The 17,600-nt window shown below is 39.0% G+C and overlaps 1 protein-coding gene across 4 annotated transcripts in view; it reads right to left on the bottom strand.

Annotated features, from left to right (window-relative positions):
- Positions 1–17,600, bottom strand: part of LOC135205507 (RNA N6-adenosine-methyltransferase mettl16-like) — a 426,335-nt gene that overhangs the window by 166,430 nt on the left and 242,305 nt on the right. For all 4 annotated transcript variants that reach the window (XM_064236270.1, XM_064236253.1, XM_064236244.1 and 1 more), the window contains exon 4: positions 11,107–11,255. In XM_064236270.1, coding sequence (XP_064092340.1) covers positions 11,107–11,255 — 149 coding nt within the window. The remainder of the gene's footprint in view (positions 1–11,106; positions 11,256–17,600) is intronic.

Below are 17,600 nucleotides of genomic sequence, written 5' to 3' on the forward strand. Positions count from 1 at the left end.
TTAACACTTCTGCTCTCACTCAGAGCTAACTGACCCTAACCTTCCAACACTTACACTCCTATCTCTTGTACATTTCACCATACTTACATTACTTGCTCCAATGCTCCTATCAACTGCTCGCTCCGTCATTCGCCTCGGCCCTTCTAAAATTGCCACCCTATACAGTGGTACCTCGACATACGAAAGGCTCAACTTACGAAAAACTTGAGATACGAAAGCAAATATGAAGATTTTTTTGGCTCTACATATGAAAATAGTTCAAGTTACGAATGGTTGTTGCTGTAAAGTCCCGAGATTTGCCCGGACCAACGAGAACAATTTTAAAACTCGCCCGCTACCAACTGAGTAAACTCGCCACCATCCTCCCACTCTCCCATTGGTTCCTGATGCTAGTCACCCCATAAGATCCTGCTCTCCTATTGGTCAGCATCTACCCCTTGTGCACTATGTATTCTATTGGTAAAAGGATGCTGTAAATTGAAAAACTTATTCATGCAATACATTTAATAAAAAAAAACAAGGTAAAGATAGAATAAAGAATAGAAATGAATGATTATTATACTGTTTGGTAGTTTCAGTCATTGAAGGGGGATAATGAAAATTTATGGCTTACTATGCGCTAGGAAAAGTGATTGCTTGGCAATCGTTTGGTACTCGTAAGAGCTGAATGTAAACAAATGGTTGGAAAGTTTTTCTTTTGTTTGTTTGTGTATTATAGTTAATGATTAATTAACAATTATTTGAAATGAGTACATGCAATACATTTAATAAAAAACATTGTGAATTAGATATCATAAAATATATAATAAATCAGACTGCTATCATCGAAGTCAACAAATACGTATTTTCTACAATTCTTCTGTTTTAATATTACGTATATGTTTCATTATACCTGTCAGTAACTCGGTATCTCCATTAGGTAAAGATAGAATAAAGAATAGAAATGAATGGTTATTATACTGTTTGGTAGTTTCATTAGTTGAAGAGAGATACTAATGAAAATTTATGGCTTACTATGTCCTAGGAAAAGTGATTGCTTGGCGATTGTTCGGTACTCGTAAGAGCTGAATGTAAACAAACGGTTGGAAAGTTTTTTGTTTGTTTGTTTGTGTATTATAGTTATTGATTAATTAATAATTATTTGAAATGAGTACATACTGATTATTTATACATTTTATTGGCATATTCTAAGCTTTTAGCTTCTTAGGTTTAGATGTCAGAATCATAGACTAGGCTACAGTAGCAACTGCTAACATGGGCTAGGCTTATTGCTAAGGGACATATGCTAAAGTCCTAATATATGCAGTAAAAATGGGATTGAACATTACATGCAGTTTAATATTACTCAAGTATGTACAGTATTTTGCCTTTTTGGAGTCATATTTCTTCCGTCGGATCGGTGTCGTAACCCTAGAACATGTGTTGTAAGCCTGGAAATATAATTTACTGGGGTGTTTTAGTAGGCCTTCGAATGGATTAGGCATTTTACATGTAAAATGCGGTTCAAGATACGAAAAACTCATGATACGAAGGAAGCCTCGGAACAGATTAATTTCGTATGTAGCTCTTGAACTCAGGCATACCCTCATTTACTTCGGTCCTGATGCTGACACTTCTACTTTGTCTTTCTACACCTATCTAGCTTGTAATCCCCAACAATATCTCTAAAATATCATCCATGTTAATCTCTCATTTGTCCATCGCATTTTCTCCTTACGTTTCAGATTTATAAACTCATTCAAGCTCTCAGGTACAGTTGCCAACAACTTCCTCACTAACTCTTTGCACTTATTTATCCCTTCGTCCCCAAACTTTTTCTTAGCTAATGTTTCCAACCTGCACACATACATTGACAAGGACTCACCAACATTCATTCATGACTCATCAAAATCATGTTTCTCCTATATCTAACTCTACTCTTTATCCTTTTCGTCTGCTCCACAATCCTGGCTTTCACACTCTCATAAGGCACATTAACCACATTCATCATTACCCCATACATACTCAACAAAATCCTGTCAAAAAGCTACCCAACTCTCTTGCCCACTCTCTTATTATCCCCATACTTACCCTCACAATACTTCTCATTTTCCTTAAAAAAAGTCCCCTGTGTCCCTACAGCCATATTCCTCGTATTGTGCTCATCAGGATACCTCTCTCATATACACAGCCTTTCATACTTCCTGCTCACTCTCACTCTCACTTTCGCTCCTTCCATTCTTAACCCTCTTAACCTTGTCCAAATACACGAATCAACTTCCATACTAACAACCATGTTCTTGATTACGCTCTTCTTACCCTTCTTCTTCCTACCTACCGGTTTCCACTAACCACTATCTAAAACACTCTCAGCCCTTTTCCCAACGTATTCAGTTCTAGTCTCATCCAGTCTGTCATCCTTACTAGCCTTAGTCTTTTCTTTTCTCAGCCCCCTTCTTATTTCTTGTCCTCAGGTTTATCCAATACCCATGTCATTCCTTCTTTTTCCCTTACTTATCACAACCAAATCACCTTCGTCACTCGTACTCTCATCCACTTGTTCTTTCACTTTCTTAACCCTTAAACGCTGAGCCTCTATTTACCTAAGTGTCTGTTGTAAGCCGGCAGCGTTCAGGAGTTAGTGCTGCAGCAGAAAAAGTTTTGTTACAAAAATCACAGCATGCTTAGTTTTAAGATTAACAGTTCATTTTTGGCTCCTTTTTTGTCATTGCCTGAAGTTTAGTATGCAACCATCAGAAATGAAAAAATAACATTAGCATATACGTATAAATATTGGAATATATGACAGCACAAAAAAAAAAAAAATTCATATATAATTGTATACAAATTGTGCTGTGAGCGAAACGGTTAAAGCTAACGAGTTAATTTTTTTCATTGTATTGTACACTAAATTGCAATGATTTTGGTATATAACAAATGGTAAAACAATCAAAGCAACACAGAGAAAATATTATCACAAAATGATGCATGAATTCGTAATGGCGCGGACGTAAAAAAGTTGTCAAAAATTCACCATAAATTGAAATTTGTGCTAGAGACTTCCCGTTTGTTGCAAAATGAAGGTAACTGACTGAATATTAAGACTGTAAGTGTTTTAGCTTACAATTGCAGTTTTAGACCATTTCGGTCGAGTAAAAGTTGACCGAAGGTCAAATTTTTTCTATTTATCGTGATTTATATGAAAATATTTCAAAACTGATAAAAGCTACAACCATGAGTTAGTTTTCGTTGTATTTTACATGAAATAGCACACATTTTCATGTATAAAACTTTGCGTAACGGCTAATATAAAACGGTGCCAACATTACGACAATCTGACGAAAGAATTTCTGAGATTTTCGGCCGAGTTACCGCACGGACATAAGGAAAAAGTTTTTTTCAAAAATTCACCATAAATTGAAATATTGTGCTAGAGACTTCCAATTTGTTGCAAAATGAAGGCAAATGATTTTAAGGTAAATGATTGAATGTGTTACTAGAATGTAAGATTTTTAGCTTACAATTACATTTTTCAACCATTTCAGTCGAGTTAAAGTTGACCGCAGGTTGAAATTTTGGCACATCGTGATTTATATGAAAATATTTCAGAACTGATAAAAGCTACAACCATGAGTTATTTTTTGCTGTATTCTACATGAAGTTGCACACATTTTCATGTATAACACTTTAAGTAACACCTAATAGAAAGTGGTGCGAAAATTACGACAAGGTGACTAAAGAAATTCTGATATTTTCAGCTGAGTTACCACACGCAGAGGTAAGGAAAAAGTTTTTTCAAAAATTCACCAAAAATTGAAATATTGTGCTCAAGACTTCCCATTTCTTGCAAAATGAAGGTAAATGATTGAATGTTACTAGAATGTAAGAGTTTTAGCTTACAATTGCGTTTTTTGACCATTTCGGTCGAGTCAAAGTTGACCGAAGGTGAAATTTTGGTTTTCCCATCGTGATTATATGAAAATATTTCAAAAACTGATAAAAGCTATAACCATGAGTTATTTTTTGTTGAAGTCTACATGAAATTGCGCACATTTTCATATATAAAACTTTATGCAATGGCTAATATAAAATGGTGCAAACATTAAGAGAAACTGACAAAAGAATTCTGAGATTTTCGGCCGTGCTACTGTGCGCGGACTTCAGGAAATTTTTTTTTTTTTTTCAAAAATTTACCATAAATCAAAATATTGTGTTAAGAGACTTCCAATTTGTTGCAAACTGAAGGCTAAAATGATTGAATATTACTTGAATGTAAGAGTTTTTAGCTAACAATTGGCGTTTTTGCGTTTTTCAACCATTTCGGTCGAGTAAAGTTGACCGAAGGTTGAGATTTTTCTATTTATTGTGATTTATATGAAAATATTTCCAAACTGATAAATGCTACAACCATGGGTTGTTTTTGGTTGTATTTTACATGAAATTGCGCACATTTTCATATATGAAACTTTATGTCCAACGTCTAAATTAGGTAAATTTTTTGGTTGCAAACTATAAATGGTTGCAAAACAAAAATTATGACAATGTGATGAACGAATTTCTGAGATGCGTCGCTGATGCTTACTAGTGTGAGAAGAAAGCAATTTGCGCATGCGTGCCTGGGTAACGCTTATAAACAAAACAACAGCATGACCCGTGAACTCCCAGCATCCCTCAAAGAGCGTGATTTAAAATTTTTTGCAAACTAGGCCGATAACTATTTTTCCGTGAATATTTAAACAAACTTTTTGTAGTCAACGTACCGTACGTCCACTTAGCACCCGATAGACAATTTTAGTCAATATATAATACATCCAGTCAGCGTTTAAGGGTTAATTGCTCCTGGCCTATCACAAGACCCCTTAGGCCTACCTCCTACTGCTTCCTCTCCCATGAATCCCTTCATCATTTCCTGCATCATCTCTTGCACACTACTCACCATTACTCTGAATTTTTTGTCCATTTTCTCAACCATTCTCTCTTCCACTCCTTTCACCTCTTCTTTAATTTCCACTTTTGCACTCCTTAGCATTCCTCTCATTTCCTCGAACTCGCTCTTCAGCTCCTCACACTCTACCCTTAACCTCTCCTTCTCCATTTCCAATCTTTCCTTAGCTTCCCTCGCCAACCACAACTCCGCTTTCAGCCTCTCCACTTCAGTCAAACCTTCCATACTAACATTCTTCACCGATCATACAACCCATCACACTAACCGTCCTGCAGCTGCCACACCAGCAGCCCCATGTTGGCCGCCAAAAAATGTGGCGGGATTACACAAGCTAAAAAACAAAAAACTCAAAAAACAAACGCACGTACTCACAACTGACTTAGGGTGAGGAGCTGCGCCGCTGTCCGCTGGATATATATAGCTAGGCTAGCTGTCGTAAGACAGCCCACAACCAACTGAACAAGGACAACAACCACACTACAATTCAATAACCATGCAACAAAAGACCACTGCACAAACAGTCACTACCAGCACCAAAGACCAACAACATGACAAGTCAACACACCACCTACAACATCAAGAAACCACAACAACAACACTCAGTAACTCCAACAACCCATCTACAACACAACAAAATGAACAACACAGGCACAACACAACTGCTTACAAAAAACATAAAATAGCTGACCATCAATAATACTGCTCCCAAAACTGACCAAGCAGCACCAGCTCTTCTCAGAGACATTCACTCCTCCCAATGCTCGTAACTGACGCTTGTCACTGATTTACACAACAGAGAGCCACAACAGACACGCTTACGACCGCCATTCAACCACTCCCATTAATTCCTCTACCGCTCTCTCTCTCTCTCTCTCTCTGAGATGTTGTCAAATATAAACTACCATTATCACTGCTCCATAATGCATTCGCAGATTTCTCCCTGGAACATTTCCCTGCATTATTTGCGGAAAATTCACCTATTAACGGTATTTTTCCATGAGAAATATACACAAAATCCTGTTTATTAATCCATTTCATCATGATATGCACTTTTTGTGATAAAACTATTAAAAAACCAGGTATAAAAATTTTTAGTGGGTTTTGCTTGAGTTTTAACTAACTAAATAGGAGGTTTAAAGCATTTTTATAAGGGTTCAAACTATTCACGGGTTCTAACTTCTGGTAAACATCCGCCACAAATATGGAGGACCACTGTGCTCTTCTCACACAATCCATAAACAATGAATCTACAACCCCACCCTCAGGAACTCTAATGAAGGCATACAAATAGAGGTGGAATGCACAGGTATGGTCAAAGCTGGAAGACAAGCAAAAGGGATGATGCTGGAGACCAAGAGTGAGGCAGCCAAAAAACACAAGAAAATCCCTCAAAGGAACAGCAAAGGAATCCCCTCTTAAAGTGGGTTCATCTAAGGATGCTAGTCTTCAACAGAAAACAAAGTTGGTGACATTGCAAATTCCCACCTTAGCATCTTTGGACTGAAGGAGAGACATCTCTAACACTAAAACCTCAATCAAAGAAATGAAAGTCCTGACTGCAGGAAAACTACATGGATCAATGGTAAATAATCCAAGGTTGTCCACAAAGCCAAACATTTATATGATCTTCATGCAGTGTAAAGAACCACTTGTCGATGGACAAATTAAAAACTGCTCGACAGACCTACAGGGACACTGTTGACCAGGACACTAAGGGCACTGCAAGCATACCCCTCTAAGACTCCCAATGTAATGAAAATGGTACTATTGAAAATTCTCACAAACACAATTATTTATAAGCAACTGGGAATACTAAATGCAGTTCACATTACAAACAAATTTTATATGAAAACAATGCTTGTAGAATCAAATACATGTTAATACTAAAATAGAATAAAAAAATAATCCTTTTCAGTGTGAAGCATAACAGTCATACCAATCTGATACATCTTTACAGAAGGAAAGTCCTACGGCACATGCCTTTGTCCTATAAGGCAAAAGTCAAACCTGAGGTTTTTCAAGGTGGATTGTGTTATTGTCCTTCTCATGATCAACACTGTTTTCAGAGTTATTGTGCAGTGCCATTCATGTGCACCCTTATTTAAATGTTCATTTAATTTTCTTCACATTACAATGTTCTTTTCATTACTTTGTGAATTTATTGCTAATTTAGATCCTTTTACCTTGAAGTCAGTCTGTCAGTGAATTTTCATGTTTGCCTGCTCTTAAAATGAGCTGTTTAACATAATTTTTTGCCCTTGCCTAGCCCTAATAAAGGCTTGTTTACTCATTAAAAATTTGTCTTTTTTTTCAGCCCACAGTAAAGATTAGTGTCAATTCCTCCATTTCTATCTATTATGAGCACTACAGCACTTGTTTTTGTTTTTTGCCTAATTGAGTATAAAGTGATTTTGTGTAGGCCTCTTTACTTGCGCTAGTCTTCAGGGAAGAGTATTTACTTAACCCTTAAACGCCGAAGGGGTATAATAAAAATCGTCTCCTGAATGCCGAGGGGGTCTCGGAGTGAGCGCCGAAGCAGAAAAAATATTTTTTTCAAAAACTCACAGCGCGCTTAGTTTTCAAGATTAAGAGTTCATTTTTGGCTCCTTTTTTGTCACTGCCTGGAGTTTATTATGCAACCATCGGAAAGGCAAAAAAAAAAAAAAAAAAAACAAAAAAAAAATATCATGATCACATATAAATAATGCGATATATGATAGTGCAAAAACATAAATTTCATATATAATTGTATTCAAATCGTGCTGTGAGCAAAACCGTTAAAAGCTAACGAGTTAATTTTCATAAATAAAATTATGTAACGGCTAATTTAAAATGGTGCAAACATTACGACAATCGCACGTATGATTTTTTCGGAAGAGTTACAGCGCAGACGTAAGGAAATTTTGTTTTTTTCATAAATTCACCATAGATCAAAATATTGTGCTAGAGACTTCAAATTTGTTGCAAAATGAAGGTAAATGATTGAATGTTACTAGAATATAAGAGTTTTAGCTTACAATTGCGTTTTTCGACCATTTCGGTAGAGTCAAAGTTGACCGAAGGTTGAAATTTTGGCACTTCTCGTTATTTATATGAAAATATTTCAAAACTGATAAAAGCTACAACCATGGGTTGTTTTAGTTGTATTGTGCATGAAATTGCGCACATTTCCATATATAAAACTTTATGTAAAGGCTAATTTAAAATGGTGCAAACATTACGAAAATCGCACGTATGATTTTTTCGGAAGAGTTACCGCGCGGACGTAAGGAAAAAGTTTTTTTAATAAATTCACCATAAATCAATATAGTGTGCTACAGACTTCCAATTTGTTGCAAAATGAAGGTAAATGATTGAATATTACTAAAATATAAGAGTTCTAGCTTACAATTGCGTTTTTCAACCATTTCGGTAGAGTTAAAGTTGACCGAAGGTTGAAATTTTGGCACTTATCGTTATTTATATGAAAATATTTCAAAACTGATAAAAGCTACAATCATGAGTATTTTTTTGTTGTATTCTACATGAAATTGTGCACATTTTCATATATAATACTCCATGTAACGGCTGATTTAAAATGGTACAAAAATTATGGCAAAGTGACTAAATAATTTCTGAGATGTGTCACTGATACTTTTTAGTGCGATAAGAAAGAAATTCATGCTTGCGCGCCTGCGTAATGATTGTAAACAAAACAACACCTTGATCCGTGAACTTCAAGCATCCCCCAAGGCGCATGAATGAAAAGTTTTCGGCTGGTAGGCCTATAAGTATTTTTCCGCGAATTTTAAAAAAAAACTTTTCTATGTCGACGTAAAATACGTCCAATCGGCACCTGACAGACAATTTATCTTGACGTAAAATACGTCCAATAGGCGTTTAAGGGTTAATTACGTTCACACACAACACGATAAAGTACACACATACATACTATACAAAGAAAGCAAAATCACTAACACGAATTTACGTTAACAAACACAATATATGTGAACAAACAAATTTTGTGTGCGTACGATAACGCTGATGTGACGAAATGGTCGAAGGACACCTTTACGTAGAGGGATGATGGGACAGATGCTGACCAATAGGAGAGCAGGATCTTACGGCAGTGACTAGCATCAGAACCAATGGGAGAGCAGGAGGATGCTGGTAGGTCTACTCAGTTGGCAGCGCGAGTTTTGAAATTGTTCTTGGCCGTCCGGCCGAATCTCGGACTTTCGCAACCTGAATTATTTTCATATACAGAAGCAAAAAAATCTTCGTCTTTGCTTTCGTAACTTGGACTTTTCGTAAGTATGGACTTTCGTATGTCGAGGTTCCACTGTACTATGTACCTAGCCTAGCCTATGGCGCTCAGTCAACCATCATATTATGGCCGAATTGGGTGTACGTAGGGCAGTTATTTCATTACAGTATATATTTAAAATGAAAAAAAAAAGCATGTTGAATGGTATGTTATTTAACACTAAACTTAATTAATAATAATTTATGTGTATTTATGGGTAATGTTTTGTATAAAAGGCAAGGTTAGGGTAATAACTGGTGGTCAAGAACAGATTAATCCATTTTCAGTTATTCCTTATGGGAAAAATTCATTCAGATCTCAACAAAATCGCATCTCGTTGCTTCTTCTAGAACGAATTAACATCGAGGTCCGAGACTCTACTGTACTTACAGATTGTTAGCTATATAATTACTTGGTAAGCAACTTTTATTATAAAATAAAATCAGAATTCACAAATATCTACAAACCAACACTATCAATAAGAAGAATAAAACCTAAAGTGCATGAATGACTGAAATGAGTGGCACAGCATGGAAAGCATTGTTATTATTACAGAAGCAACTATGAATACATCTGAAACAACAACCAAGGGTCACACTAAATGATGGTGGAGGGTGGTCAGGGCATGGGTAATGAGGTCTTTGTCTTTCAGGATCTTACAAGTTGGTACAACCAAAGAGGTGTTATGCACAGAAATTGGGTTATTTATGATTTATGGCTCTATACTGAAAAAATGACGGAATACAATAGAAAAAAAACTGCATGACCAATCTAATAAATGTTACTCAATCCAACAAGGTAAGCAGTAAACTTAATGAATTGAGAATAGGAATTAAAAATAGAAAATACTACAAAAAGAAACAAATCAGAAATGATGAGGACTACTCATGATAACCACATGCTATAGGCATTATTTGCTGGCTCTGAAACTACAAGCTTACAAAAACCAAGCAAACTTCAACTAATTGGAAAACAAAAAAGTTAAGGAAAATTTTCATAAATGAAATTATGAATATTATAATAAAGGTAATGCCAAAAAAAACTTATAGGTATTCCAAAGGAGAGCAAAGAATGTCGACTTTACAACACTTAAAGAAGTGGAAAGAGAAATATGTGATGTAAGTAGGACTCATGGATAATTTACAAAAGATCCCACAAACTTTAGGCCACCCTAAACCTTTCGTCTTCACTTGTTGGAATACATTGGTGAAATCCTTAATCAACATTCAGCAGAAACCAGTTTCTAAAGATGTAGGATTCTATGATCCCCTGTATAGATTGTGATAAGTCATAATATGGATTCACAGGAAAATCTCTCTCGAAAAGATTAACTTAACATAAGCGCTCAGTTAGATATGGACAACATAGTTCGGCAATTTTCCATCATATAAGTAACATGAATCATACCATGGATTGCCACTCATCCTGAATTTTATACAAAAGCAGCTGTTGATACAAATGTCAGATGGTAGAATCTTCACTGATAAAACAACATGATAATAGGATTAACCTTTCCAATGAAGCCGCCTGGGACTCACCATATAGACAATATCTTTCTTAAGGCAACGACAAAGTGGGCTAAGACAATTGACAGAACCAACATCAGCTTAGCGGTGACCCCAGGCATCACCTAAGGGCATATCTCCCACTATATAATTCAAACAAATGTAACTTCTTTTGCCATTCCACTACTTGATAAGGGTGGGTAGTCAGTTCACCAAATTATAGTCCTTAGCTTTAAACCAGTGTTTTAATAGGCCTTTTATACATGGAGGATTTGGCATGTGCAATATGGGCCTCTCAACCTGATAGATACAAGTTGACATGATTGGAATTTCATACTTGTGACACATGGCAGTCTCATATTAATGGGTTGTTATAAAACAAATTAACATACCTTTCGAATGACAATATGACTTTCCAAATTATTGGTCTTGACATTTGAAACTGAACAATCATAGTTTATGTTATCAGCTTCAGTGGCTAACATGTACCATCCATTTTGTTTAGCTGCTAGCAGAGGATATATGCAAGTAGCCCCACATCCTGAAAATAAATGAATTATTACTCTCCTAAGACTTTACATGCCTTCTCATCATTGCCATATACACACACACACAAACACACACAAACACACATATATACAGTGGTACCTCGACATACGAAAGGCTCAACTTACGAAAAACTCGAGATACAAAAGCAAATACGAAAAATTTTACAGCTCTACATAAGAAAAGTTTTCAAGATACGAAAGGTTGTTGCTATGAAGTCCCGAGATTCAACCAGACCACCGAGAACAATTTTAAAACTCCCGCGCCGCAAAAAACTGGAGTAAAAAAAACTCGCCCACCATCCTCCCGCTCTCCCATTGGTTCCTGATGCTAGTCACCCCATAAATGGTCCTGCTCCTATTGGTCAGCATCTACCCCTTGTGCTTTAAGTATTCTATTGGTAAAAGGATGCTGTAAATTGAAAAACTTATTCATGCAATACATTTAATAAAATAAAACATTAGGTAAAGATAAAATAAAGAATAGAAATGAATGGTTATGATACTGTTTGGTAGTTTCAGTAGTTGAAGAGAGATAATGAAAATTTATGGCTTACTGTGTAAAGTGATTGCTTGGCGATCATTCGATACTTGTAAATGCTGGATGTTAAACAGAAGTTTGGAAGCTTTTTTTTTGTGTTTGTTTATTATAGTTAATGGTTACTTAATAATTATTTGAAATGAGTACATGCAATACATTTAATAAAAAAAGAAAAAAAAAAAAAAAATTGTGAATTAGATATTATAAAATATAAAATAAATCAGACTGTCAACAAATACGTATTTTTTTTAGAATTCTTCTTCTGTTTTATTATTCGTTACGTATACGTATGTTTCATTATAGCTGTCAGTAACTCGGTATCTCCATTAGGTAAAGATAGAATAAAGAAATAGAAAAGGGATTTTGACGAAGGAAAAATCTATTTCTGGGCAAGGGTTCGTGTCGCCCAGTGAAATAATCCTTAAGTTCATTATTTCTAGGTAAATGATACTACATTATACCAGAGAAAAAAATAAATTCAGGAGGATGTGAGAATAACTGACTCCGATCCCCCACCCTAAATCAAAAAGAGGGTGTCAGTATGGATCCTTGGGGCGGGTGTGACCACTACCACGAACCTCTTGTCATTTAGAATTCTCCTTCATCAAAATCCCCCGTCTGAGAGAGCTGATACACAGTCGGAGTCAGCAACTACTACTACTATGCTACCCACCACGCCGACTGCAGCACCTCTGGTGGCCATCCTTGTAGTTAGATGCCAATCTTGGCTGCAGGGCGGGGAACAGGGGGGGATTTCACTGGGCGACACGAACCCTTGCCCAGGAATAGATTTTTCCTTCGTCAAAATCCCTTTTCTGGGCTCAGTTTGTGTCGCTTCGTGAAATAGTACCAGAGAATTAGCACAAAATTGGAAAGTAAAAAGGAGAAAGGTCTCAATAAAAAAAAAAGAAGTAAAAAAGAGTAAATATAATCTGATTGAGAGCTTACAAGTTATCATAAAATAAGTTAAACTTAAACTAATGAAACAAATTGTATACAGTTAACCTTAAAATTATACTTAAACTAACTTATGATAACTTATCTAATACAAGTGAGGTTCAATAACATAAAGTACATAAGGAGAGAACACTCACTGAAACTTATATATTTAAATCACAAACAGCATCCCAATTACATGTTGGTGTGCTTCCCTAGCATAAAAATAAGGGGAGCAACACCGATTAGTTACAAAATTCCATATATACATTTATAGTTGTGGGTGCCCCTAGCAAAAAAATAAGGGACACACCACTATATGTAGCCTTTTAAGCAGCTAAGGCTGAAGGACCCAATGAGCATGACGGTAAGGTTAGGTGCATTGGTTAGTTTGAGGCAGGTAGAAAGGAGATCTGGATCTTCGACTACGACTACTGAGCAGTGTCAGGGGAAACTATGTTTCCTGCTGCTACTGCCGGAAATTTTAAAAGATTCCAAGAACTTTAAATAATGACGCTTAAAAACTGTCGGCGATTTCCAGCCTGTATATTCTTTAAGTCATCAAAGTTCATATGCTGGAAATAATTATGGAGGTGGCTACTGCCCTGATGTCACGGGCTTTGGGGAAGGAGTCAGGATTTGCTTGTTTAATAAAGTAAAGGATTTGTTGCCTAATTCCCTTTATTGAAATAGTACCACCTTTTTCCCTCATGAAGATGGGGGCCTGAGGATCTAGAGGATGTCCTGGACAGAAAGGCTCATAAGGTCGTCACCGGATACAGAGAAGGGTCTTGTGGAAGAGGGATGACCTTCCAAGGGGCCCACCTCATTAAGGGGTCCTCATTCTTTGCCAAAAAAAACACTATGATCTGGAGATAGTAAGACTTCTCCTGAGGGGAGGATTTCTACATGGTTTTCCAGGCATCTCTGGAAAGGGGGCCAAAAAAAACACTTCTGATATTCTGGCTCCTGAGGCCAAACTTAGTAAGAATAGAGTTTTCCTCAGTAGCATTATATAGGTACAAGAAACGTTGTCAGTGTCTGATGCCAGTTTGAGAGCATCATTCAAGAACCATGAAACTGAACTAGGCCTTTCAGAAGATCTGAGGCCTAGCACAGGCTTTAGGAATAGACGTAAGTAGGAGTCTGTTAAGTATATTTTAAACCAAACCGAAAGATTTTCTTTAAAGCTGACTTATTAGTGGTAATAGTACTAGTTGCTAATCCTTTTTCGAATAAAGACCTGAAAAAGGATATAGCCAGGTTGACTGTCATGGTTCTGGTGTCTGTTTCCTTCAGGAAATTTGCTAACTTCTTAAGAGCAGCATCATACTGTCTTAAAGTTGATTCTCTCTTATCTGATTCTAAGAAAAGAATATTCTGAGGATCAATCCTTATATCTTTTAGCCGCAAACTTCATGAAGTCCATAAAGTTAGGGTTTTGAGAATTCCTGAGGAAGCGAACACAGTCCTCATTTGTACTGACTGAGATAGTTTTGGGATTGGGGATCCGTCGAGGTCGGAGACCCAATTCAAGAAGCAGAGGATACCAGTTGCTCCCGGGTTGGGCCAATCTGGGGCTACTAGAGCTACTTGTCCCTTGAATGTCCTGAGTTTGTTCAGGACTTTCAATATAAGATTAACTGGAGGAAAGATGTATATCTTCTCCCACTGATTCCAATCTATGGACAAGGCGTCTATGGCATAGGCCACAGGGTCCAGGTTGGGGGCCACATAGCAAGGGAGCTTGTGGTTCGCTTGAGATGCGAATAGATCTACTTGGAAGACCCCTTGGAACACTTCGGCGTATCCACTGGAATGAGTTCTTGTCCAGGGACCACTCTGATTCTAGAGGAACTGATCGAGACAGAGCGTCCGCTATCACGTTCCTTACTCCCGCTAGATGGGTGGAGGATAGATGCCATTTGTACTTGGTTGCTAGAGAGAAAATGGCTATCATGACATGGTTCACATGTTTTGATTTGGATCCTCCCCTGTTGATGCAGTGTACTACTACTGCGCTGTCCAAAACCAGCTTTATATGAGAGTTCTTTGCTGGTAGAAGCCTCTTCAGAGTGAGGAATACTGCCATGGCTTCCAATACATTTATGTGAAGCTGGCGGAACTGAGATGACCAAGTTCCTTGAACCTTCTTGAATTGGGAATATCCTCCCCACCCACGCTTAGAGAGGCGCCCTGTGTGTATAACCAACGCCGGAGGGGGTAACTGGAGAGGAACTGATTTGGACAGGTTCTTTGTCTCCGCCCATGGGCGGAGACGTTTGCGAAGAATCTGCGGGATTACTGACAACTTGTCTCGAGATTTGACATTTGCTCTTGAGCGCCAAACTCGATTTATATCTTTCAGTTTCGCTTTCAACAGAACGTCTGTTACTGACGCAAACTGGAGTGAACCTAGGATCCTTTCCTGGTTTCTCCTTGACGTTTCGTTTGCTTGACTTGAGGAATTGTCTTTCTGACTTGGCTATTTCTTTCCTTTTGACCAATGGAATTGACAGAGTGTGGGAGTTCAGGTCCCATTGAATGCCGAGCCACTGAAAACATGACTCCGGTGTGAGCCTGGACTTTGTCTTGTTTATTTGGAACCCTAGATGTTCTAAAAATTGGATTACTTTGTCCGTGGCTCTGAGGCATTCCTCGACGGTTGTTGCCCAAATCAGCCAATCGTCGAGGTACGCTACTACCATTATCCCTTGTGATCTCAGTTGTTGTACTACTGCTTCCGCTATTTTCGTGAATACCCTGGGGGCTACGTTCAGCCCGAAGGGCATCACTTTGAAAGAGAATGCCTGGTCTCCCAACCTGAAGCCTAGATATGGGCGGAAGTGTCTCGCGACTGGGATATGATAGCATGCGTCTGTAAGATCGATAGAGGTCATGACGGCCCCACGGGGAAGTAATGTCCGCACCTGCGAGATAGTCAGCATTTTGAACTTGTCGCAACAAATAAATTAAGTTTAGATGGACAAGTCTAAGATTATTCTTCTTTTTGATGAGCCGTTTCTTTGGCACGCTGAATAAGCGTCCTTGAAACTAAATGTTTGCTCTTGACACTACCCTTTCTGAAGGAGCTCTTGCGCATACTCTGTCAATTCCTTTGTTGGTAATTGAAGGAATGATTTGGATGGAGGGGGACCTTTGATCCAACTCCACCCCAGCCCTTTGGACACAATGCTCTGTGCCCATTGCTGAATCCCCACCTGTGACAGAAGAGGAACAGCCTCCCTCCTACCTGAGAGATCTCACTGTTGTTGGGCAGGGCGTGCTCCGCGCCCTCCACGGAAGTGTTTCCCCCTGTTGGTTGCCCTTCCGCCACCCCTCTGACGAAACGCACCCCTAGCCCTGCTTCCCCTTGCAAACCTATTAATGGCTTGGAATGCCTGGCTTTCAAATACAGGATTGAAAGCCGGGGAAACAGCGTAGGAGGTCGAGGGCTGGCTTTGGGGAGTCAACAGGAGGATGGACTGATTCTGACCTTTCACAGCTGCCGATTGCATGGGTTGAGAGACCGGGACTGCCTGTACAAAATGTTGCTGCTGCTGTTTTTGGAAGGACGGGAACTTCCTGGTCTTTTTCAGCTTTTTGGCGCCAGCAGAAGGATTCTCAGGTTTCCTCTTACTGGAAAGACCCCAGCGAGCCTGAGGCTTTGGTTAAGCCTGGTCGCCTCATGCTGCACTTCATTTACAGCTGATTCTGGGAAGAGGTCAGCCCCCCAGATGGTAGAAGATAGCAGCTTGTTCGGCTCATGCCGAATTGTAGCTTCCTGCAGGACATGTTTCCTGCAGTTTCGTCTCGCTTCCACAAACTCATACAGGTCCGACTGTACAGTCTGTGTTTGTGCCTTTGCCAGGAGCTTGAACAGAAGCTCCGAACCATAAGTCAGGGCGGCAACCTCTGTCATCACCAAGGCATTCAAAGTTCTTCCTAATCTAGTCCTTGCCTCAAATTCGGCTTGGATAAGGTTATCCGGCAGCCTAGGAAGTCTCTCCCCGAACTGATGAATGGCACAGTCCGGCTTGAGTTTTCCTACCGTGAAGGTTGCTGGAAGGTCTTCCCAAAGTTCCCCAAAGGCTGGGAAGAGTGGGGACGTCGGGTCTGATTCCCTAAGCTGGGGGAAAGGCTCATCCTTCATGGCAGCCTGGATGGTAACCTCAGCTATCTTTGTTGTGAAGGGGAGTGGTGCCTCCTCCTCCATAGCAAAGATTGTGAAAGGGCTCTTAAATGCCTGGAGCTTGGTATTGGTACAATCCCAGTCTTCCAGGCATCGTACCCATTCCCTCTGAGCCTGTTCGCGACTGTACAAGACAGTCTCCTTAGGGATCTTGTCTTCCCTGTTCAGAGCTGACTCCGTTAGCCAAGCATATCCCATGAAAGGTGGTTGCAGGCCGGCAGGATGGAACTCGAAGTCCTCGATACGACGAGTTCCATAGTCCTGGATGGAGATCATTCCATCCTTGAAGGGAGCAAAGGCTGCTACCCTCCAAGGATTGCTCATAGTGAAGGCGGGAAGGGTGTTGTAGTCAGGCAACGAGGCAACTCCGGCGCCTGCTACAGGGAGAACAACTGGAGGAGCTTGGCTCAGCCCTGCCAGCCGATTCTCCTGGTCCGTCAGACGATCAGAAATATTCTGAATCGACTGACCGGACTGAGTCAACGAGGTGGAGATCTGGGTGATCATTTGATCAAATCTAGTATTCATCATTGAACCGACCATGTCCCCCACCTGTTGCATGACCCCTGCCGTGAAAGCGACAGGATCGAAGGGACCAACAGGACTGGCCTCAACAGGGGTCGGAGGAGTTCCGGTAGAAGAGGAAGGTACTGGCTCGGCGGGTCGGCTGGA

Source organism: Macrobrachium nipponense, chromosome 11, assembly GCF_015104395.2.
Source record: "Macrobrachium nipponense isolate FS-2020 chromosome 11, ASM1510439v2, whole genome shotgun sequence".
NCBI classification, from domain to species: domain Eukaryota; kingdom Metazoa; phylum Arthropoda; class Malacostraca; order Decapoda; family Palaemonidae; genus Macrobrachium; species Macrobrachium nipponense.